Source organism: Salvelinus alpinus, chromosome 1, assembly GCF_045679555.1.
Source record: "Salvelinus alpinus chromosome 1, SLU_Salpinus.1, whole genome shotgun sequence".
In the NCBI taxonomy this organism is placed as follows: Eukaryota; Metazoa; Chordata; class Actinopteri; order Salmoniformes; family Salmonidae; genus Salvelinus; species Salvelinus alpinus.
The window spans coordinates 2,636,328-2,660,238 of record NC_092086.1 but is presented as its reverse complement, the minus strand read 5'-3'; the positions used below and the strand labels follow the sequence as shown (position 1 = coordinate 2,660,238).

The following is a 23,911-nucleotide window of genomic DNA, read 5'->3' as shown; positions in this document are numbered from 1 at the left end:
CCTGTATATATCCTCCACATTGTACCGTAACACCCTGTATAGAGTCTCCACATTGACTCTGTACCGGTACCCCCTGTATATATCCTCCACATTGTACCGTAACACCCTGTATAGAGTCTCCACATTGACTCTGTACCGGTACCCCCTGTATATATCCTCCACATTGTACCGTAACACCCTGTATAGAGTCTCCACATTGACTCTGTACCGGTACCCCCTGTATATATCCTCCACATTGTACCCTAACACCCTGTATAGAGTCTCCACACTGACTCTGTACCGGTACCCCCTGTATATATCCTCCACATTGTACCCTAACACCCTGTATAGAGTCTCCACATTGACTCTGTACCGGTACCCCCTGTATATATCCTCCACATTGTACCGTAACACCCTGTATAGAGTCTCCACACTGACTCTGTACCGGTACCCCCTGTATATATCCTCCACATTGACTCTGTACCGTAACACCCTGTATATAGCCTCCACATTGTACCCTAACACCCTGTATAGAGTCTCCACATTGACTCTGTACCGTAACACCCTGTATAGAGTCTCCACATTGACTCTGTACCGGTACCCCCTGTATATAGCCTCCACATTGACTCTGTACCGTAACACCCTGTATAGAGTCTCCACATTGACTCGGTACCATAACACCCTGTATAGAGTCTCCACACTGACTCTGTACCGTAACACCCTGTATAGAGTCTCCACACTGACTCTGTACCGTAACACCCTGTATAGAGTTTCCATACTGACTCTGTACCGTAACACCCTGTATAGAGTCTCCACACTGACTCTGTACCGTAACACCCTGTATAGAGTCTCCACACTGACTCTGTACCGGTACCCCCTGTATATATCCTCCACATTGTACCCTAACACCCTGTATAGAGTCTCCACATTGACTCTGTACCGTAACACCCTGTATAGAGTCTCCACATTGACTCTGTACCGGTACTCCCTGTATATAGCCTCCACATTGACTCTGTACCGTAACACCCTGTATAGAGTCTCCACATTGACTCGGTACCGTAACACCCTGTATAGAGTCTCCACACTGACTCTGTACCGTAACACCCTGTATAGAGTCTCCACACTGACTCTGTACCGTAACACCCTGTATAGAGTCTCCATACTGACTCTGTACCGTAACACCCTGTATAGAGTCTCCACACTGACTCTGTACCGTAACACCCTGTATAGAGTCTCCACACTGACTCTGTACCGGTACCCCCTGTATATATCCTCCACATTGTACCCTAACACCCTGTATAGAGTCTCCACATTGACTCTGTACCGTAACACCCTGTATAGAGTCTCCACATTGACTCTGTACCGGTACCCCCTGTATATAGCCTCCACATTGACTCTGTACCGGTACCCCCTGTATATAGCCTCCACATTGACTCTGTACCGTAACACCCTGTATAGAGTCTCCACATTGACTCGGTACCGTAACACCCTGTATAGAGTCTCCACACTGACTCTGTACCGTAACACCCTGTATAGAGTCTCCACACTGACTCTGTACCGTAACACCCTGTATAGAGTCTCCATACTGACTCTGTACCGTAACACCCTGTATAGAGTCTCCACACTGACTCTGTACCGTAACACCCTGTATAGAGTCTCCACACTGACTCTGTACCGGTACCCCCTGTATATATCCTCCACATTGTACCCTAACACCCTGTATAGAGTCTCCACATTGACTCTGTACCGTAACACCCTGTATAGAGTCTCCACATTGACTCTGTACCGGTACCCCCTGTATATAGCCTCCACATTGACTCTGTACCGTAACACCCTGTATAGAGTCTCCACATTGACTCGGTACCGTAACACCCTGTATAGAGTCTCCACACTGACTCTGTACCGTAACACCCTGTATAGAGTCTCCACACTGACTCTGTACCGTAACACCCTGTATAGAGTCTCCATACTGACTCTGTACCGTAACACCCTGTATAGAGTCTCCACACTGACTCTGTACCGTAACACCCTGTATAGAGTCTCCACATTGACTCTGTACCGTAACACCCTGTATATAGCCTCCACATTGACTGACTGTGGGTCTGTCCTCATCCTCCAGGTCTACAGTATGTTACCTCCTGTGGGTCTGTCCTCATCCTCCAGGTCTACAGTATGTTACCTCCTGTGGGTCTGTCCTCATCCTCCAGGTCTACAGTATGTTACCTCCTGTGGGTCTGTCCTCATCCTCCAGGTCTACAGTATGTTACCTCCTGTGGGTCTGTCCTCATCCTCCAGCTATAGGTCTACAGTATGTTACCTCCTGTGGGTCTGTCCTCATCCTCTAGGTCTACAGTATGTTACCTCCTGTGGGTCTGTCCTCATCCTCCAGGTCTACAGTATGTTACCTCCTGTGGGTCTGTCCTCATCCTCCAGGTCTACAGTATGTTACCTCCTGTGGGTCTGTCCTCATCCTCCAGGTCTACAGTATGTTACCTCCTGTGGGTCTGTCCTCATCCTCCAGGTCTACAGTATGTTACCTCCTGTGGGTCTGTCCTCATCCTCTAGGTCTACAGTATGTTACCTCCTGTGGGTCTGTCCTCATCCTCTAGGTCTACAGTATGTTACCTCCTGTGGGTCTGTCCTCATCCTCCAGGTCTACAGTATGTTACCTCCTGTGGGTCTGTCCTCATCCTCTAGGTCTACAGTATGTTACCTCCTGTGGGTCTGTCCTCATCCTCCAGGTCTACAGTATGTTACCTCCTGTGGGTCTGTCCTCATCCTCCAGGTCTACAGTATGTTACCTCCTGTGGGTCTGTCCTCATCCTCCAGGTCTACAGTATGTTACCTCCTGTGGGTCTGTCCTCATCCTCTAGGTCTACAGTATGTTACCTCCTGTGGGTCTGTCCTCATCCTCCAGGTCTACAGTATGTTACCTCCTGTGGGTCTGTCCTCATCCTCCTAGGTCTACAGTATGTTACCTCCTGTGGGTCTGTCCTCATCCTCCAGGTCTACAGTATGTTACCTCCTGTGGGTCTGTCCTCATCCTCTAGGTCTACAGTATGTTACCTCCTGTGGGTCAGTCCTCATCCTCCAGGTCTACAGTATGTTACCTCCTGTGGGTCTGTCCTCATCCTCTAGGTCTACAGTATGTTACCTCCTGTGGGTCTGTCCTCATCCTCCAGGTCTACAGTATGTTACCTCCTGTGGGTCTGTCCTCATCCTCCAGGTCTACAGTATGTTACCTCTTGTGGGTCAGTCCTCATCCTCCAGGTCTACAGTATGTTACCTACTGTGGGTCTGTCCTCATCCTCCAGGTCTACAGTATGTTACCTCCTGTGGGTCTGTCCTCATCCTCCAGGTCTACAGTATGTTACCTCCTGTGGGTCTGTCCTCATCCTCCAGGTCTACAGTATGTTACCTCCTGTGGGTCTGTCCTCATCCTCCAGGTCTACAGTATGTTACCTCCTGTGGGTCTGTCTTCATCCTCTAGGTCTACAGTATGTTACCTCCTGTGGGTCTGTCCTCATCCTCTAGGTCTACAGTATGTTACCTCCTGTGGGTCTGTCCTCATCCTCTAGGTCTACAGTATGTTACCTCCTGTGGGTCTGTCCTCATCCTCCAGCTATAGGTCTACAGTATGTTACCTCCTGTGGGTCTGTCCTCATCCTCCAGGTCTACAGTATGTTACCTCCTGTGGGTCTGTCCTCATCCTCCAGGTCTACAGTATGTTACCTCCTGTGGGTCTGTCCTCATCCTCCAGGTCTACAGTATGTTACCTCCTGTGGGTCTGTCCTCATCCTCTAGGTCTACAGTATGTTACCTCCTGTGGGTCTGTCCTCATCCTCTAGGTCTACAGTATGTTACCTCCTGTGGGTCTGTCCTCATCCTCCAGGTCTACAGTATGTTACCTCCTGTGGGTCTGTCCTCATCCTCTAGGTCTACAGTATGTTACCTCCTGTGGGTCTGTCCTCATCCTCTAGGTCTACAGTATGTTACCTCCTGTGGGTCTGTCCTCATCCTCCAGGTCTACAGTATGTTACCTCCTGTGGGTCTGTCCTCATCCTCTAGGTCTACAGTATGTTACCTCCTGTGGGTCTGTCCTCATCCTCCAGGTCTACAGTATGTTACCTCCTGTGGGTCTGTCCTCATCCTCTAGGTCTACAGTATGTTACCTCCTGTGGGTCTGTCCTCATCCTCCAGGTCTACAGTATGTTACCTCCTGTGGGTCTGTCCTCATCCTCCAGGTCTACAGTATGTTACCTCCTGTGGGTCTGTCCTCATCCTCTAGGTCTACAGTATGTTACCTCCTGTGGGTCTGTCCTCATCCTCCAGGTCTACAGTATGTTACCTCCTGTGGGTCTGTCCTCATCCTCTAGGTCTACAGTATGTTACCTCCTGTGGGTCTGTCCTCATCCTCTAGGTCTACAGTATGTTACCTCCTGTGGGTCTGTCCTCATCCTCTAGGTCTACAGTATGTTACCTCCTGTGGGTCTGTCCTCATCCTCTAGGTCTACAGTATGTTACCTCCTGTGGGTCTGTCCTCATCCTCCAGGTCTACAGTATGTTACCTCCTGTGGGTCTGTCCTCATCCTCCAGGTCTACAGTATGTTACCTCCTGTGGGTCTGTCCTCATCCTCTAGGTCTACAGTATGTTACCTCCTGTGGGTCTGTCCTCATCCTCCAGGTCTACAGTATGTTACCTCCTGTGGGTCTGTCCTCATCCTCCAGGTCTACAGTATGTTACCTCCTGTGGGTCTGTCCTCATCCTCTAGGTCTACAGTATGTTACCTCCTGTGGGTCTGTCCTCATCCTCTAGGTCTACAGTATGTTACCTCCTGTGGGTCTGTCCTCATCCTCCAGGTCTACAGTATGTTACCTCCTGTGGGTCTGTCCTCATCCTCCAGGTCTACAGTATGTTACCTCCTGTGGGTCTGTCCTCATCCTCCAGGTCTACAGTATGTTACCTCCTGTGGGTCTGTCCTCATCCTCCAGGTCTACAGTATGTTACCTCCTGTGGGTCTGTCCTCATCCTCTAGGTCTACAGTATGTTACCTCCTGTGGGTCTGTCCTCATCCTCTAGGTCTACAGTATGTTACCTCCTGTGGGTCTGTCCTCATCCTCCAGGTCTACAGTATGTTACCTCCTGTGGGTCTGTCCTCATCCTCTAGGTCTACAGTATGTTACCTCCTGTGGGTCTGTCCTCATCCTCTAGGTCTACAGTATGTTACCTCCTGTGGGTCTGTCCTCATCCTCTAGGTCTACAGTATGTTACCTCCTGTGGGTCTGTCCTCATCCTCCAGGTCTACAGTATGTTACCTCCTGTGGGTCTGTCCTCATCCTCTAGGTCTACAGTATGTTACCTCCTGTGGGTCTGTCCTCATCCTCCAGGTCTACAGTATGTTACCTCCTGTGGGTCTGTCCTCATCCTCTAGGTCTACAGTATGTTACCTCCTGTGGGTCTGTCCTCATCCTCTAGGTCTACAGTATGTTACCTCCTGTGGGTCTGTCCTCATCCTCCAGGTCTACAGTATGTTACCTCCTGTGGGTCTGTCCTCATCCTCCAGCTATAGGTCTACAGTATGTTACCTCCTGTGGGTCTGTCCTCATCCTCTAGGTCTACAGTATGTTACCTCCTGTGGGTCTGTCCTCATCCTCCAGCTATAGGTCTACAGTATGTTACCTCCTGTGGGTCTGTCCTCATCCTCCAGCTGTAGATCTTGCTGGGGTGTAGTTGTCTGGGGAGGTCGATGTGAGACTGGCTCTCAATGGCCTCCAGCAACACCTTTCTACCCGCCTCCAACAGGCTGTCAAGACCACTCAACACCTGACCTACACAGACAGACAGACAGACAGAGAAACAGACACACAGACAGACAGACACACACACACAGACAGAGACAGACAGAGAGAGAGAAACAGACACAGTATTAGATTCAGTGTAGGACCTTTATGAAGAAGTTACATTCAAACCGTTTCCTTTTCCTCTCCTTCCCCCCTCTCCTCTCCCATCTCTCCTCCTCTCCCCCCCTCATCCCCCCTCCTCCATTCCCCATCTCCTCCTCCCCCCCTCCCCCATCTCTTCTCCTTCTCCCCTCCTCTCCCATCTCTTCTCCTTCTCCCCTCCTCCCCCCTCTCCTCTCCCCCTCTCCCATCTCCCCCTCTCCTCTCCCATCTCCTTCTCCCCCCTCCATTCCCCCTCTCCCATCTCCTTCTCCCCCCTCCATTCCCCATCTCCTCTCCTTCTCTCCCCCTCTCCTCTCGCCCCTCCTTCCCCCTCTCCTCTTTCCCTCACCCTGCTCCAGCTGTATTCTGTCCATCTCTAGTGAAGCCATGTCGCTGAGTAGAGTCATCCCCTCCAGAGCCCAGACCTCCAGACACCCAGGACTGGCCACGTCTCTCCCCAGCGAGGAGGCCTCTGTCTGGAGCAGGGTGGATAGGGCAGGAGGGGCAGCCTGGGGCATCTGACTGGCAGCCAACAGTGTCATCATACCAGCCATGGGGTCATCAGGGACGATGTTTAGAAGGGAGGGAGGGGGAGGGCAGGGAGAGAGAGGGGGAGGAGAGGATGCGTGCGTGTCGGGACTGGGTCTAAAGGTCGGTCGCTCGGAGCTTGCTGTGGTGCACGATGGGTAATGGGCGGGGCTCGACTTCTTTGTGACTTCTGGTTTAGTCTCCACCTTCGGGACGAACGGAGGGAGCTGATAGGCTCCTCGGCAGCCGTAGGTCAACACCTCCATCTTGACCTCTCCTGCCTCCTCCTCCTCCTCCTCGGTCTGTTGTTCTTGTGGCTGTGTGGGTGGTAGAGGAGGACAGGGCTGGGGGGCTGAGGGGAGGCTAACGCTGATGTGTTTGTGTGGTAGAGGAGGACAGGGCTGTGGGGCTGAGGGGATGCTGGTGTGTTTATGTGGGTGTGTAAGGCTGGGATGTGTGTGTAATTGTGTGTGTGTGAGATGTGTGTGTTTGAGGCTTGACTCTCCGTCTCTCTCTATATGGCCGAGGGTTGGAGGGCCGGAGGTCCGGAGCAGAGGGCCCAGGGCAGCAGGACTCATGCCCAGCTGGGGTGCCTCCTGGTCGGGGTCATGCTTCAACGCGGTCCCTTGGTCTGGCCGGAGCTCCAGGCCCCGAGGCTTCACGTCTGGAGCTGTGGCCCGGGGCAGAGGCGGAGAGGAGACCGAGGGGTGTGTGTTACCCCCTGCTGGGTGGGGGCGGGGGGGGAACGGGGCGGTGATGGACTGGCAACGGTAACCAGGGGTGATATCTGTCCACACACACACACACACACACACACACATATGATGAGGACACACAGAATATAACAGAATAGAACAGAATAGAATATAACAGAATATAATATGACAGAATATAATATGATGGAATATAATATTACAGAATATAATATGATAGAATAGAATATAATAGAATATAACAGAATATAATATGATAGAATATAACAGAATATAATACGACAGAATAGAATATAACAGACGAGAATAGAATATGACACAATAGAATATGACAGACTAGAATATGACAGAACAGATCATAAACTGGGTGGTTCGAGCTCTGAATTCTGATTGGCTGACAGCCGTGGTATATCAGACGGTATATCACAGGTGTGACAAAACATGTATTTTTACTGCTCTAATTAGCATTTAACAGGAGGCTCACCTGTGTAGATTCGGTGAAAGGGAGCGGTGGTCTGTTTCTCCCCCTCTCTCTCCCCCCTCCTCTCCCTCGTTCTGCTTGGGTCTCAGGGGGGAGGCAGAGTGTGGGGCGGGGGGGCGAGGGAGGGGAGAGGAAGGGTGAGACCTCTCTCTCTGGACCTCCTGGTGTTGGAGAGTGGGCCTGGGGGAGGACAGGGGGGTGAGGGAGGAGGTGGAAGGGGGAGGCGAACGGAGGGGAGTTTTATGGCAGTGGAGGGAGGGGGAGGGAGTGGGGCGTGGCGAGGGGCGGCGTTTGGGCTCGGAACTCCTCTTATTGGTCTTCTCTTCTAGCTCCGCCCTCTGTTCACTGGCCTTCAGACGCTCCTACAACAGAGAGAGCGTGGGGTGAGAGAGAGCGCGGGACATTAGGTGTGTCCTCAGCACCAGTTAGGTGTGTATCAGGTGTGTCCTCAGCACCAGTTAGGTGTGCATTAGGTGTGCATCAGGTGTGTATCAGGTGTGCAGTAGGTGTGCATTAGGTGTGTCCTCACCACCAGTTAGGTGTGCATCAGGTGTGCATCAGGTGTGCATCAGGTGTGCATCAGGTGTGCATCAGGTGTGCATCAGGTGTGTCCTCACCACCAGTTAGGTGTGCATGAGGTGTGCATCAGGTGTGCATCAGGTGTGTCCTCAGCACCAGTTAGGTGTGTATGAGGTGTGCATCAGGTGTGTCCTCACCATCAGTTAGGTGTGTATCAGGTGTGCATCAGGTGTGCATCAGGTGTGTCCTCACCACCAGTTAGGTGTGTATGAGGTGTGCATCAGGTGTGCATCAGGTGTGTCCTCACCATCAGTTAGGTGTGTATCAGGTGTGCATCAGGTGTGCATCAGGTGTGTCCTCACCACCAGTTAGGTGTGTATCAGGTGTGCATCAGGTGTGCATCAGGTGTCCTCACCATCAGTTAGGTGTGTATCAGGTGTGCATCAGGTGTGCATCAGGTGTGTCCTCACCATCAGTTAGGTGTGTATCAGGTGTGCATCAGGTGTGTCCTCACCATCAGTTAGGTGTGTATCAGGTGTGCATCAGGTGTGCATCAGGTGTGTCCTCACCACCAGTTAGGTGTGTATGAGGTGTGCATCAGGTGTGCATGAGGTGTGTCCTCACCACCAGTTAGGTGTGCATCAGGTGTGCATCAGGTGTGTATCAGGTGTGCATCAGGTGTGTATCAGGTGTGCATCAGGTGTGTATCAGGTGTGTCCTCACCATCAGTTGAGCGTTCCTCTGTAGCTCCAGGACCTGAGCGGCATGTTGTTGAATCATCACCAGTTCATGTTGCCTCAGCATCTGTTGCTGTGACAACATCTGGAGCTGAGCGGCATGCTGCAGAGAACTTCCTGCTCCGTACGGCCCTGGCCACAGGGGGGCGCCACCACCATCCATCACATCTCCTCCTAGGGGGGGACGGGACACAATATAGGGTTATCCTTTCACGAGTATCAATCCCGGATCCGGGAGCACCCCCCACCCCCCACACACTGATTAGCATAGCTAGCATAGCTTCACAAGTAGATAGTAGCATCTAAATATCATTAAATCACAAGTCCAAGACACCAGATGAAAGATACAGATCTTGTGAATAAAGCCACCATTTCAGATTTTTAAAATGTTTTACAGGGAAGACAAAATATGTAAATCTATTAGCTAAACACGTTAGCAAAATACACCACTATTCTAACTCCATCAGTTTCTTACTCCTTCAGGTGCTATCACCAATTCGGCTCAACTAAGATATTGATAGCCAATAACCTATAAAAAAACCATCAGATGACAGTCTGATGTCATGGTATAGGATAGTTTTTGTTAGAAAAAAGTGCATATTTCAGGTAGAAATCACAGTTTACAATTGCACCGACCATCACAAATCGACTAGAATTACTAGATAGAGCAACGTGTATGACCAATTTACTCATCATAAAACATTTCATAAAAATAGACAAAGCATAGCAATGGAAAGACCCAGTTCTTGTGATTTCAGACCATATTTCAGATTTTCTAAGCGTTTTTCAGCGAAAACACAATAAATCGATAAGTTAGCATACTACATGTGCAAACGTTACCAGAGCATCGATTCCAGCCAAAGAGCGCTATAACGTAATCACCGCCAAAATATATTAATTTTTTCACTAACCTTCTCAGAATTCTTCCGATGACACTCCTGTAACATCATTTTACAACATACATATACAGTTTGTTCGAAAAGGTGCATATTTAGCCATACAAAACCGTGGTTACACAATAAAAATACTAGGAAATCAAGCCTCAATATGTCTGACGTCATCTATCAGAGTGATCTAGTTTAATTGAAAGCTAATCATATACTTGACTAAAAAATACAGGGTTGACAGGAATCGAAAGACAAATTAGTTCTTAATGCAATCGCTGATTTACATTTCTAAAATTATCCTTACTGTGCAATACAGGGTTCGCCAAGCGAAGGGATAGAAAACAAAATGGCGAAATATGCGTTTAAAATATTTCGACAGAACAACGATTTATCATATTAAATATTACTTACTATGAGGTGATTTTCCATCGGATTCTTGGGCAATGTATTCTTTCTTGGGTATAATCTTCTTTTGGTCGAAAGATGTCCTTTGTCCGTCTAAATGCCCGCTAACGTTCAACCAGGACCCCGAAATGTGCCCGGTGCTTCACATAGAAATGCATCAAAATCGCACTAAACGGATATAAATTGCTATAAAACGGTTTAAATTAACTACCTTATGATGTTTCTAAGTCCTATATCGAATTAAATTACAGACGGATACATTTCAAGTTGATAACCGAGCCTGTGAAAATGGCATCCGGAGGTCCCTTCCTGCGTAAGGGCGAGCGTCGAAAGGGGGGCTACTCTCACTCCTTGGTCTTTTATAACCTCTGAGAGCTACCTAGAAGGCCCATTCCACTTCTCATTGGTTACTGACATCCAGGGGAAGGCGGGTGCAGTTCGTGTCGTTCCATAGGATAGACAGAGACCTTAAAAACTGATCTGAAACCAGAGCTTCGCTCTCAGACCTTTCACTGTCTGTCATGGATTTCGCTGTAGAAAGAGTTCTGGGTCACCCACAGACATAATTTCAACGTTGTATGAAACTAGAAAGTGTTTTCTATCCAATAGAATTAATAATATGCATATTGTACGAGCAAGAATTGAGTACTAGGCAGTTTAATTTGGAGACGACAAAATGCTAATTCGGAACAGCACCCCCTGTAGTCGCAAGAAGTTATGCCTGATCAAAGCAGTGCTCCATACACCCCTGGCCACAGGGGGGCGCCACCACCATCCATCACATCTCCTCCTAGGGGGGGACGGGACACAATATAGGGTTATGCCTGATCAAAGCAGTGCTCCATACACCCCTGGCCACAGGGGGGCGCCACCACCATTCCAACACATCTCCTCCTACGGGGGGGGGGGGGGGACACAATATAGGGTTATGCCTGATCAAAGCAGTGCTCCATACACCCCTGGCCACAGGGGGGCGCCACCACCATCCATCACATCTCCTCCTAGGGGGGGACGGGACACAATATAGGGTTATGCCTGATCAAAGCAGTGCTCCGTACACCCCTGGCCACAGGGGGGCGCCACCACCATCCATCACATCTCCTCCTAGGGGGGGACGGGACACAATATAGGGTTATGCCTGATCAAAGCAGTGTTCCACACACCCCTGGCCACAGGGGGGCGCCACCACCATCCAACACATCTCCTCCTACGGCCTACGGGGGGGGGGGGGGGACGGACACAATATAGGGTTATGCCTGATCAAAGCAGTGCTCCGTACACCCCTGGCCACAGGGGGGCGCCACCACCATCCATCACATCTCCTCCTACGGGGGACGGGGGGGACGGGACAATATAGGGTTATGCCTGATCAAAGCAGTGCTCCGTACACCCCAGTCATCCTCACATCGTACCGTAGCGTGGGATGTGTTCTGTAGCTATAACCATTAGTTGTCCTGACTGGGGGTCTCTAGCCAGCTGGTAGGGAGGGAGGGCCTGGTGCAGCGGAGAGGGGCCTAAACCTGAGACAGAGACAGAGGGAGAGAGAGAGAGAGTTAATCCATAATATCGCAAACACAGCTCATCGAAGACTCTTCATAGGGTCAGGATATTGGGGGACCACTAGCTGGTCAGGATATTGGGGGACCACTAGCTGGGTCAGGATATTGGGGGACCACTAGCTGGTCAGGATATTGGGGGACCACTAGCTGGTCAGGATATTGGGGGACCACTAGCTGGTCAGGATATTGGGGGACCACTAGCTGGTCAGGATATTGGGGGACCACTAGCTGGTCAGGATATTGGGGGACCACTAGCTGGTCAGGATATTGGGGGACCACTAGCTGGTTAGGATATTGGGGGACCACTAGCTGGTTAGGATATTGGGGGACCAGTAGCTGGGTCAGGATATTGGGGGACCAGTAGCTGGGTCAGGATATTGGGGGACCACTAGCTGGTCAGGATATTGGGGGACCACTAGCTGGTCAGGATATTGGGGGACCACTAGCTGGTCAGGATATTGGGGGACCAGTAGCTGGTCAGGATATTGGGGGACCAGTAGCTGGTTAGGATATTGGGGGACCACTAGCTGGGTCAGGATATTGGGGGACCACTAGCTGGGTCAGGATATTGGGGGACACTAGCTGGGTCAGGATATTGGGGGACACTAGCTGGGTCAGGATATTGGGGGACACTAGCTGGGTCAGGATATTGGGGGACACTAGCTGGGTCAGGATATTGGGGGACCACTAGCTGGGTCAGGATATTGGGGGACACTAGCTGGGTCAGGATATTGGGGTACCAGTAGCTGGTTAGGATATATTGGGGGACCACTAGCTGGGTCAGGATATTGGGGGACCAGTAGCTGGTTAGGATATATTGGGGGACCACTAGCTGGGTCAGGATATTGGGGGACCAGTAGCTGGGTCAGGATATTGGGGGACACTAGCTGGGTCAGGATATTGGGGGACCACTAGCTGGGTCAGGATATTGGGGGACACTAGCTGGGTCAGGATATTGGGGGACCACTAGCTGGGTCAGGATATTGGGGGACACTAGCTGGGTCAGGATATTGGGGGACCAGTAGCTGGGTCAGGATATTGGGGGACCAGTAGCTGGTTAGGATATATTGGGGGATCACTAGCTGGGTCAGGATATTGGGGGACCAGTAGCTGGTTAGGATATATTGGGGGACCAGTAGCTGGGTCAGGATATTGGGGGACCAGTAGCTGGGTCAGGATATTGGGGGACCAGTAGCTGGTTAGGATATATTGGGGGACCACTAGCTGGGTTAGGATATTGGGGGACCACTAGCTGGTTAGGATATATTGGGGGATCACTAGCTGGGTCAGGATATTGGGGGACCAGTAGCTGGTTAGGATATATTGGGGGACCACTAGCTGGGTTAGGATATTGGGGGACCAGTAGCTGGGTCAGGATATCGGGGGACCAGTAGCTGGGTCAGGATATTGGGGGACCACTAGCTGGGTTAGGCTATTGGGGGACCACTAGCTGGTTAGGATATTGGGGTACCACTAGCTGGTTAGGATATTGGGGTACCAGTAGCTGGTTAGGATATTGGGGGACCACTAGCTGGTTAGGATATCGGGGGACCAGTAGCTGGTTAGGATATTGGGGGACCAGTAGCTGGGTCAGGATATTGGGGGACCACTAGCTGGGTCAGGATATTGGGGGACCACTAGCTGGGTCAGGATATTGGGGGACCACTAGCTGGGTCAGGATATTGGGGGACCAGTAGCTGGGTTAGGATATTGGGGGACCAGTAGCTGGGTTAGGATATTGGGGGACCAGTAGCTGGGTTAGGATATTGGGGGACCAGTAGCTGGGTTAGGATATTGGGGGACCAGTAGCTGGGTTAGGATATTGGGGGACCAGTAGCTGGTTAGGATATTGGGGGACCAGTAGCTGGGTTAGGATATTGGGGGACCAGGAGCTGGGTCAGGATATTGGGGGACCAGTAGCTGGGTCAGGATATTGGGGGACCAGTAGCTGGGTTAGGATATTGGGGGACCAGGAGCTGGGTCAGGATATTGGGGGACCAGTAGCTGGGTCAGGATATTGGGGGACCAGTAGCTGGGTTAGGATATTGGGGGACCAGTAGCTGGGTCAGGATATTGGGGGACCAGTAGCTGGGTCAGGATATTGGGGGACCAGGAGCTGGGTCAGGATATTGGGGGACCAGGAGCTGGGTCAGGATATTGGGGGACCAGTAGCTGGGTCAGGATATTGGGGGACCAGTAGCTGGTCAGGATATTGGGGGACCAGTAGCTGGTCAGGATATTGGGGGACCACTAGCTGGGTCAGGATATTGGGGGACCACTAGCTGGGTTAGGATATTGGGGGACCACTAGCTGGTTAGGATATTGGGGGACCAGTAGCTGGGTTAGGATATCGGGGGACCAGTAGCTGGGTTAGGATATCGGGGTACCAGTAGCTGGGTTAGGATATCGGGGTACCAGTAGCTGGGTTAGGATATCGGGGTACCAGTAGCTGGGTCAGGATATCGGGGTACCAGTAGCTGGGTCAGGATATCGGGGTACCAGTAGCTGGGTCAGGATATCGGGGGACCAGTAGCTGGGTCAGGATATCGGGGGACCAGTAGCTGGGTCAGGATATCGGGGGACCAGTAGCTGGGTTAGGATATCGGGGGACCAGTAGCTGGTTAGGATATTGGGGGACCACTAGCTGGGTTAGGCTATTGGGGGACCACTAGCTGGTTAGGATATTGGGGTACCAGTAGCTGGTTAGGATATTGGGGGACCACTAGCTGGTTAGGATATCGGGGGACCACTAGCTGGGTTAGGCTATTGGGGGACCACTAGCTGGTTAGGATATTGGGGTACCAGTAGCTGGTTAGGATATTAGGGTACCAGTAGCTGGTTAGGAGATTGGGGGACCACTAGCTGGGTCAGGATATTGGGGGACCACTAGCTGGGTCAGGATATTGGGGGACCAGTAGCTGGGTTAGGATATTGGGGGACCAGTAGCTGGGTAGGATATTGGGGGACCAGTAGCTGGTGGGGGGGACCAGTAGCTGGGTTAGGATATTGGGGGACCAGTAGCTGGGTTAGGATATTGGGGGACCAGTAGCTGGTTAGGATATTGGGGGACCAGTAGCTGGTTAGGATATTGGGGGACCAGTAGCTGGTCAGGATATTGGGGGACCAGTAGCTGGTCAGGATATTGGGGGACCAGTAGCTGGGTCAGGATATTGGGGGACCAGTAGCTAGTTAGGATATTGGGGGACCAGTAGCTGGTTAGGATATTGGGGGACCACTAGCTGGTTAGGATATTGGGGTACCAGTAGCTGGGTCAGGATATCGGGGGACCAGTAGCTGGGTCAGGATATCGGGGGACCAGTAGCTGGGTCAGGATATCGGGGGACCAGTAGCTGGGTCAGGATATCGGGGGACCAGTAGCTGGGTCAGGATATCGGGGGACCACTAGCTGGGTCAGGATATCGGGGGACCACTAGCTGGGTTAGGATATTGGGGGACCACTAGCTGGGTTAGGATATTGGGGGACCAGTAGCTGGTTAGGATATTGGGGGACCAGTAGCTGGTTAGGATATTGGGGGACCAGTAGCTGGTCAGGATATTGGGGGACCAGTAGCTGGTCAGGATATTGGGGGACCACTAGCTGGTTAGGATATTGGGGGACCACTAGCTGGGTTAGGATATTGGGGGACCACTAGCTGGTTAGGATATTGGGGGACCAGTAGCTGGTTAGGATATTGGGGGACCAGTAGCTGGGTTAGGATATTGGGGGACCAGTAGCTGGTCAGGATATTGGGGGACCAGTAGCTGGTTAGGATATTGGGGGACCACTAGCTGGGTTAGGATATTGAGGGACCAGTAGCTGGGTCAGGATATTGGGGGACCAGTAGCTGGTCAGGATATTGGGGGACCAGTAGCTGGGTCAGGATATGGGGGGACCAGTAGCTGGGTCAGGATATTGGGGGACCAGTAGCTGGGTCAGGATATTGGGGGACCAGGAGCTGGGTTAGGATATTGGGGGACCAGGAGCTGGGTCAGGATATTGGGGGACCAGTAGCTGGGTCAGGATATTGGGGGACCAGTAGCTATAGTGTGTGTGTGTAGTGGGTATAGTGTGTGTGTGTAGTGGGTATAGTGTGTGTGTGTAGTGGGTATAGTGGGTATAGTGTGTGTGTGTGTGTGTGTGTGTGTGTGTGTGTGTGTGTGTGTGTGTGTGTGTGTGTGAGAGAGAGAGAGAGAGAGAGGTCGATTTCTATTTTTGGATGCCGATTTTTTTTTTACACCTTTATTTAACTAGACAAGTCAGTTAAGAACACATTCTTATTCTACCTACCAGGGAACGGTGGGTTAACTGTCAGCCTACCAGGGAACGGTGGGTTAACTGTCAGCCTACCAGGGAACGGTGGGTTAACTGTCAGCCTACCGGGGAACGGTGGGTTAACTGTCAGCCTACCGGGGAACGGTGGGTTAACTGTCATCCTACCGGGGAACGGTGGGTTAACTGTCAGCCTACCGGGGAACGGTGGGTTAACTGTCATCCTACCGGGGAACGGTGGGTTAACTGTCAGCCTACCGGGGAACGGCGGGTTAACTGTCAGCCTACCGGGGAACGGCGGGTTAACTGTCAGCCTACCGGGGAACGGCGGGTTAACTGTCAGCCTACCGGGGAACGGCGGGTTAACTGTCAGCCTACCGGGGAACGGCGGGTTAACTGTCAGCCTACCGGGGAACGGCGGGTTAACTGTCAGCCTACCGGGGAACAGCGGGTTAACTGTCAGCCTACCATGGAACGGCGGGTTAACTGTCAGCCTACCGGGGAACAGCGGGTTAACTGTCAGCCTACCGGGGAACGGCGGGTTAACTGTCAGCCTACCGGGGAACAGCGGGTTAACTGTCAGCCTACCGGGGAACGGCGGGTTAACTGTCAGCCTACCGGGGAACGGCGGGTTAACTGTCAGCCTACCAGGGAACGGCGGGTTAACTGTCAGCCTACCAGGGAACGGCGGGTTAACTGTCAGCCTACCGGGGAACGGCGGGTTAACTGTCAGCCTACCAGGGAACGGCGGGTTAACTGTCAGCCTACCAGGGAACGGCGGGTTAACTGTCAGCCTACCGGGGAACGGCGGGTTAACTGTCAGCCTACCGGGGAACGGCGGGTTAACTGTCAGCCTACCGGGGAACAGCGGGTTAACTGCCTTGTTCAGGGGCAGAACGACAGATTTATACCTTGTCAGCTCGGGGGATCCAATCTAGCAACCTTACGGTTAACTAGTCCAACGCTCTAACCACCTGATTACATTGCACTCCACGAGGAGCCTGCCTGTTACGCGAATGCAGTAAGAAGCCAATGTAAGTTGCTAGCTAGCATTAAACTTATCTTATCAAAAACAATCAATCATAATCACTAGTTATAACTACACATGGTTGATGATATTACTAGTTTATCTAGCGTGTCCTGCGTTGCATAGAATCGATGCGGTGCGTATCGTTGCTCCAATGTGTACCTAACCATAAACATCAATGCCTTTCTTAAAATCAATACACAGAAGTATATATTTTTAAACCTGCATATTTAGCTAAAAGAAATCCAGGTTAGCAGGCAATATTAACCAGGTGAAATTGTGTCACTTCTCTTGCGTTCATTGCACGCAGAGTTAGGGTATATGCAACAGTTTGGGCCGCCTAATTTGCCTGAATTTTACATAATTATGACATTGAAGGTTGTGCAATGTAACAGGAATATTTAGACTGATGGATGCCACCCGTTAGATAAAATACGGAACGGTTCCGTATTTCACTGAAAGAATAAACGTCTTGTTTTCGAGATGATAGTTTCCAGATTCGACCATATTAATGACCTAAGGCTCGTATTTCTGTGTGTTATTATGTTATAAGAAAGTCTATGATTTGATAGAGCAGTCTGACTGAGTGGTGGTAGGCACCAGCAGGCTCGTAAGCATTCATTCAAACAGCCCTTTCCTCCGTTTGCCAGCAGCTCTGCTGTTTATGACTTCAAGCCTATCAACTCCCGAGATGAGGCTGGTAACCGATGTGAAATGGCTAGCTAGTTAGCGGGCGCTAATAGCGTTTCAAACGTCACTCGCTCTGAGACTTGGAGTGGTTGTTCCCCTTGCTCTGCATGGGTAACGCTGCTTCGAGGGTGGCTGTTGTCGTTGTGTTGCTGGTTCGAGCCCAGGTAGGAGCGAGGAGAGGGACGGAAGCTATAATGTTACACTGGCAATACTAAAGTGCCTATAAGAACATCCAATAGTCAAAGATATATGAAATACAAATGGTATAGAGAGAAATAGTCCTATAATTCCTATAACTACAACCTAAAACTTCTTACCTGGGAATATTGAAGACTCATGTTAAAAGGAACCACCAGCTTTCATATGTTCTCATGTTCTGAGCAAGGAACTGAAACGTTAGCTTTCTTACATGGCACATATTGCACTTTTACTTTCTTCTCCAACACTTTGTTTTTGCATTATTTAAACCAAATTGAACATGTTTCATTATTTATTTGAGGCTAAATAGATTTTATTGATGTATTACATTAAGTTAAAATAAGTGTTCATTCAGTATTGTTGTAATTGTCATCAAAAAATTGGCCGTTTAATCGGTATCGGCTTTTTTGGTCCTCCAATAATCGGTATCGGTGTTGAAAAATCATAATCGGTCGACCTCTAGTGTGTGTGTGTGTGTGTGTGTAGTGGGTATAGTGTGTGTGTGTGTAGTGGGTATAGTGTGTGTAGTGGGTATAGTGTGTATCGTGTGTGTATAGTGTGTGTAGTGTGTATCGTGTGTGTAGTGTGTATCGTGTGTGTAGTGTGTATCGTGTGTGTAGTGTGTATGTGTATCGTGTATAGTGTGTATTGTGTGTATAGTGTGTATAGTGTGTGTAGTGTGTATAGTGTGTATCGTGTGTATTGTGTATATTTTGTGTATAGTGTGTATTGTGTGTATTGTGTATGCATTGTGTGTTGTGTGTGTATAGTGTGTATTGTGTATCGTGTATAGTGTGTATTGTGTGTATAGTGTGTGTAGTGTGTATCGTGTGTATTGTGTATATTTTGTGTATAGTGTGTATTGTGTATTGTGTGTATTGTGTATGCATTGTGTGTTGTGTGTGTGTATAGTGTGTATTGTGTGTATAGTGTGTATTGTGGGTATAGTGTGTATTGTGTATATAGTGGGTATAGTGTGTATTGTGTGTATTGTGTATGTATTGTGTGTTGTGAGTATTGTGTATGTATTGTGTGTTGTGTGTGTATTGTGTGTATTGTGTATGTGTGTGTATTGTCTGTATTGTGTATATAGTGTGTATTGTCTGTATTGTGTATTGTGTGATTTGTGTGTATAGTGTGTATTGTGTATGTATTATGAGTATAGCGGTTATAGTGTGTGTGTGTGTGTGTATAGTGTGTGTGTGTATAGTGTGTGTGTGTGTGTGTGTGTGTGTGTGTGTGTGTGTGTGTGTGTGTGTGTGTGTGTGTGTGTGTGTGTAGTGGGTGTGTGTAGTGGGTATAGTGGGTGTGTAGTGGGTATAGTGGATATAGTGGGTACAGTGTGTGTGTGTGTATAGTGTGTGTGTGTGTATAGTGTGTGTGTGTGTGTATAGTGTGTGTGTGTGTGTGTGTGTGTATAGTGTGTGTGTGTGTATAGTGGGTGTGTGTGTGTGTAGTGGGTGTGTGTGTGTGTGTGTGTAGTGGGTATGTAGTGGGTATAGTGGATATAGTGGATATAGTGGGTATAGTGTGTGTGTAGTGGGTATAGTGGGTATAGTGGGTGTATAGTGGGTATAGTAGATATAGTGGGTATAGTGTGTGTGTAGTGGATATAGTGGGCATAGTGGGTGTGTAGTGGATATAGTGGGCATAGTGGGTGTGTAGTGGTATAGTGGGTGTGTAGTGGATATAGTGGATGTAGTGAGTATAGTGGGTATAGTGTGTGTAGTGGGTATAGTGGGTATAGTGTGTGTGTGTGTGTGTGTGTGTATAGTGTGTGTGTGTGTGTGTGTAGGTATAGTGGGTATAGTGTGTGTGTGTGTGTAGTGGGTATAGTGGGTGTGTAGTGGGTATAGTGGTTACAGTGGGTGTGTAGTGGGTATAGTGGGTGTGTAGTGGTTATAGTGGGTATAGTGGGTGTGTAGTGGTTATAGTGGATATAGTGGGTGTGTAGTGGGTGTGTAGTGGGTGTGTAGTGGTTATAGTGGATATAGTGGGTGTGTAGTGGGTGTGTAGTGGATATAGTGGATATAGTGGGTGTGTAGTGGTTATAGTGGGTGTAGTGGGTGTGTAGTGGTTATAGTGGATATAGTGGGTGTGTAGTGGGTGTGTAGTGGTTATAGTGGATATAGTGGGTGTGTAGTGGTTGTGTAGTGGATATAGTGGTTGTGTAGTGGGTATAGTGGTTACAGTGGGTATAGTGGTAATAGTGGATATAGTGGGTGTGTAGTGGATATAGTGGGTATAGTGGGTGTGTAGTGGGTATAGTGGGTGTGTAGTGGGTATAGTGGTTACAGTGGGTATAGTGGTAATAGTGGATATAGTGGGTGTGTAGTGGGTGTGTAGTGGGTATAGTGGGTATAGTGGGTGTGTAGTGGGTAAAGTGGGTATAGTGGGTGTGTAGTGGGTTCAGTGTGTATAGTGGGTATAGTGTGTGTGTAGTGGGTATAGTGTGTGTGTAGTGGGTATAGTGTGTGTGTAGTGGGTATAGTGGGTGTATAGTGGATATAGTGGGTATAGTGTGTGTAGTGGGTTCAGTGAGTATAGTGTGTGTGTAGTGGATATAGTGGGTATAGTGTGTGTGTAGTGGATATAGTGGGCATAGTGTGTGTGTAGTGGATATAGTGGGCATAGTGTGTGTGTAGTGGATATAGTGTGTGTGTGTAGTGGATATAGTGGGTATAGTGTGTGTGTGTAGTGGATATAGTGGGTATAGTGTGTGTGTAGTGGATATAGTGGGCATAGTGGGTGTGTAGTGCATATAGTGGGCATAGTGGGTGTGTAGTGGTATAGTGGATGTAGTGTATGTAGTGAGTATAGTGGGTATAGTGTGTGTAGAAGTATAGTGGATGTAGTGAGTAGTGTGTGTGTGTAGTGGATATAGTGGGTGTGTAGTGGGTATAGTGGGTGTGTAGTGGGTATAGTGGTTACAGTGGTAATAGTGGGTATAGTGTGTGTGTAGTGGGTATAGTGGTTATAATGTGTATAGTGGGTATAGTGTGTGTAGTGGGTATAGTGTGTGTAGTGGGTATAGTGTGTGTGTAGTGGGTATAGTGTGTGTGTAGTGGGTATAGTGGGTGTATAGTGGATATAGTGGGTATAGTGTGTGTAGTGGGTTCAGTGAGTATAGTGTGTGTGTAGTGGATATAGTGGGTATAGTGTGTGTGTAGTGGATATAGTGGGCATAGTGTGTGTGTAGTGGATATAGTGTGTGTGTGTAGTGGATATAGTGGGTATAGTGTGTGTGTGTGTGTAGTGGATATAGTGGGTATAGTGTGTGTGTAGTGGATATAGTGGGCATAGTGGGTGTGTAGTGCATATAGTGGGCATAGTGGGTGTGTAGTGGTATAGTGGATGTAGTGTATGTAGTGAGTATAGTGGGTATAGTGTGTGTAGAAGTATAGTGGATGTAGTGAGTAGTGTGTGTGTGTAGTGGATATAGTGGGTGTGTAATGGGTATAGTGGGTGTGTAGTGGGTATAGTGGTTACAGTGGTAATAGTGGGTATAGTGTGTGTGTAGTGGGTATAGTGGTTATAATGTGTATAGTGGGTATAGTGTGTGTAGTGGGTATAGTGTGTGTAGTGGGTATAGTGTGTGTAGTGGGTATAGTGTGTGTGTCTGTAGTGGCTATAGTGTGTGTGTGTATTGGGTATAGTGGGTGTGTAGTGGGTATAGTGGGTGTGTAGTGGGTGTAGTGGGTATAGTGGGTGTGTAGTGGGTATAGTGGGTGTGTAGTGGGTATAGTGGGTGTGTAGTGGGTATAGTGGGTGTGTAGTGGGTATAGTGGGTGTGTAGTGGCTATAGTGGGTGTGTAGTGGCTATAGTGGGTGTACCGTAGTGGGATCCCGACAGCCAGATGGGCGGTGCTCCTTGGCGGGGCATCCAGTGGTGAGAGGTCAGGGGGGAGGGGTCGTGGGGCCAGCGGGCGGAGCCTCCAGTCACCATGAGGTTGGAGGTCATGAGGTTAGAGGTCAGGGCGCTGGACACCAGGGGGGGGTGCATCTGCGTGAACTCTGCCAGCTCCTTACTCTCTCTGAACAGACAGACACACACACACACACACACACACACACACACACACACACACACACACACACACACACACACACACACACACACACACACACACACACACACACACACTAATTTAAAAACATCTAATTCATAATACTCTTTATATCCATCCTTGAGTACACACACTTCAGGGACAAGAGAATCAACACAACTAGGGAATCAACTCCTAACCCCACCAGGGAATCAACTCCTAACCCCAACCAGGGAATCAACTCCTAACCCCACCAGGGAATCAACTCCTAACCCCACTAGGGAATCAACTCCTAACCCCACCAGGGAATCAACTCCTAACCCAACTAGGGAATCAACTCCTAACCCCACCAGGGAATCAACCCCTAACCCCACCAGGGAATCAACTCCTAACCCCAACCAGGGAATCAACTCCTAACCCCAACCAGGGAATCAACTCCTAACCCCACCAGGGAATCAACTCCTAACCCCAACCAGGGAATCAACTCCTAACCCCACCAGGGAATCAACTCCTAACCCCAACCAGGGAATCAACTCCTAACCCCAACCAGGGAATCAACTCCTAACCCCAACCAGGGAATCAACTCCTAACCCCAACCAGGGAATCAACTCCTAACCCCACCAGGGAATCAACCCCTAACCCAACCAGGGAATCAACCCCTAACCCAACCAGGGAATCAACCCAACCAGGGAATCAACTCCTAACCCCACCAGGGAATCAACTCCTAACCCCACCAGGGAATCAACTCCTAACCCCACCAGGGAATCAACCCCACCAGGGAATCAACCCCACCAGGGAATCAACCCCACCAGGGAATCAACCCAACCAGGGAATCAACCCAACCAGGGAATCAACCCAACCAGGGAATCAACTCCTAACCCAACCAGGGAATCAACGAACAGGTTATATGAATAATATCTACAGTTTCCTAACAGGTTGCAGGTCAGAAAATGTGACAGACAGTCTTTACTGCAGCCTTTCATAAGGTGAGTCGTTGGTCACGCCCCCTGACCTGAGCAACTGCTCCTGCTCCAGGCACCCCAGTCTATCACCACGGTGACGGGCTCGCTCGTCCCCCCGCTCCTCGTCTGTTTGGACGACAGAATAGAACACAGTGATCCATAATGCACTGCTTCAAGAACAGTAGATTTGGTGATATCTGGTATATTAAAATACACTAAAATATCAAATGCAACAATTACCGACTTACAGTTCATACGGAAATCGGTCAATTTAAATAAATGAATTGGGCTCTAATTTCACATAACTGGGAATATAGATATGCATCTGTTGGACTACCAATTGGATATCAGGAAATTGTGGAGAAAAAGGGGATAAAAGTAACAAAAATAAATAAATAAATATATATTATAATAACAGAAACATAAATATATATATTTTTAAATACAAACTTGAGAAAATGTGTGTCATTGTGTTGTGTGACAAAACTGCACATTTTAAAGTGGCCATATATGGTCAACAGTCTCTAGAACCTTGTTTGATGCTTCTACTGTAAAGGAGGGGGGGAATGAGAGGGGATTGAGTCAGTGGTCTGGCAGAGTGTCATGAGCTGGTCACACGCGTTCACGTGAGAGTTAGCTTGTGTTCCATTGCATTTCTACAGACACAGGAATTTCATCAACGTTTATGATGAGTATTTCTGTAAATTGATGTGGCTCTCTGCAAAATCACCCGGATGTTTTGGAAGCAAAACATTACTGAACGTAACGCGCCAATGTAAACTGAGATTTTTGGATATAAATATGAACTTTATCGAACAAAACATACATGTAATTGTGTAACATGATGTCCTATGAGTGTCATCTGATGAAGATCATCAAAGGTTAGTGATTCATTTTATCTCTATTTCTGCTTTTTGTGACTCCTCTTTTTGGCTGGAAAAATGGCTGTGCTTTTCTGTGACTATGT

At 49.3% G+C, this 23,911-nt stretch overlaps 1 protein-coding gene across 1 annotated transcript in view; it reads right to left on the bottom strand.

The window, feature by feature from the left end:
* The window catches only part of tnrc18 (trinucleotide repeat containing 18), a 116,712-nt gene that overhangs the window by 58,113 nt on the left and 34,688 nt on the right, over window positions 1-23,911 (bottom strand). The window contains exons 6-15 of the mRNA XM_071343563.1: window positions 22,995-23,070; window positions 21,771-21,970; window positions 11,605-11,712; window positions 11,460-11,517; window positions 10,199-10,332; window positions 8,887-9,074; window positions 7,648-8,006; window positions 7,517-7,557; window positions 6,272-7,237; window positions 5,660-5,808 (exon numbers count right to left, since the gene is read on the bottom strand). Of these exons, the coding sequence (XP_071199664.1) occupies window positions 5,660-5,808; window positions 6,272-7,237; window positions 7,517-7,557; window positions 7,648-8,006; window positions 8,887-9,074; window positions 10,199-10,332; window positions 11,460-11,517; window positions 11,605-11,712; window positions 21,771-21,970; window positions 22,995-23,070 (2,279 nt within the window). The remainder of the gene's footprint in view (window positions 1-5,659; window positions 5,809-6,271; window positions 7,238-7,516; window positions 7,558-7,647; window positions 8,007-8,886; window positions 9,075-10,198; window positions 10,333-11,459; window positions 11,518-11,604; window positions 11,713-21,770; window positions 21,971-22,994; window positions 23,071-23,911) is intronic.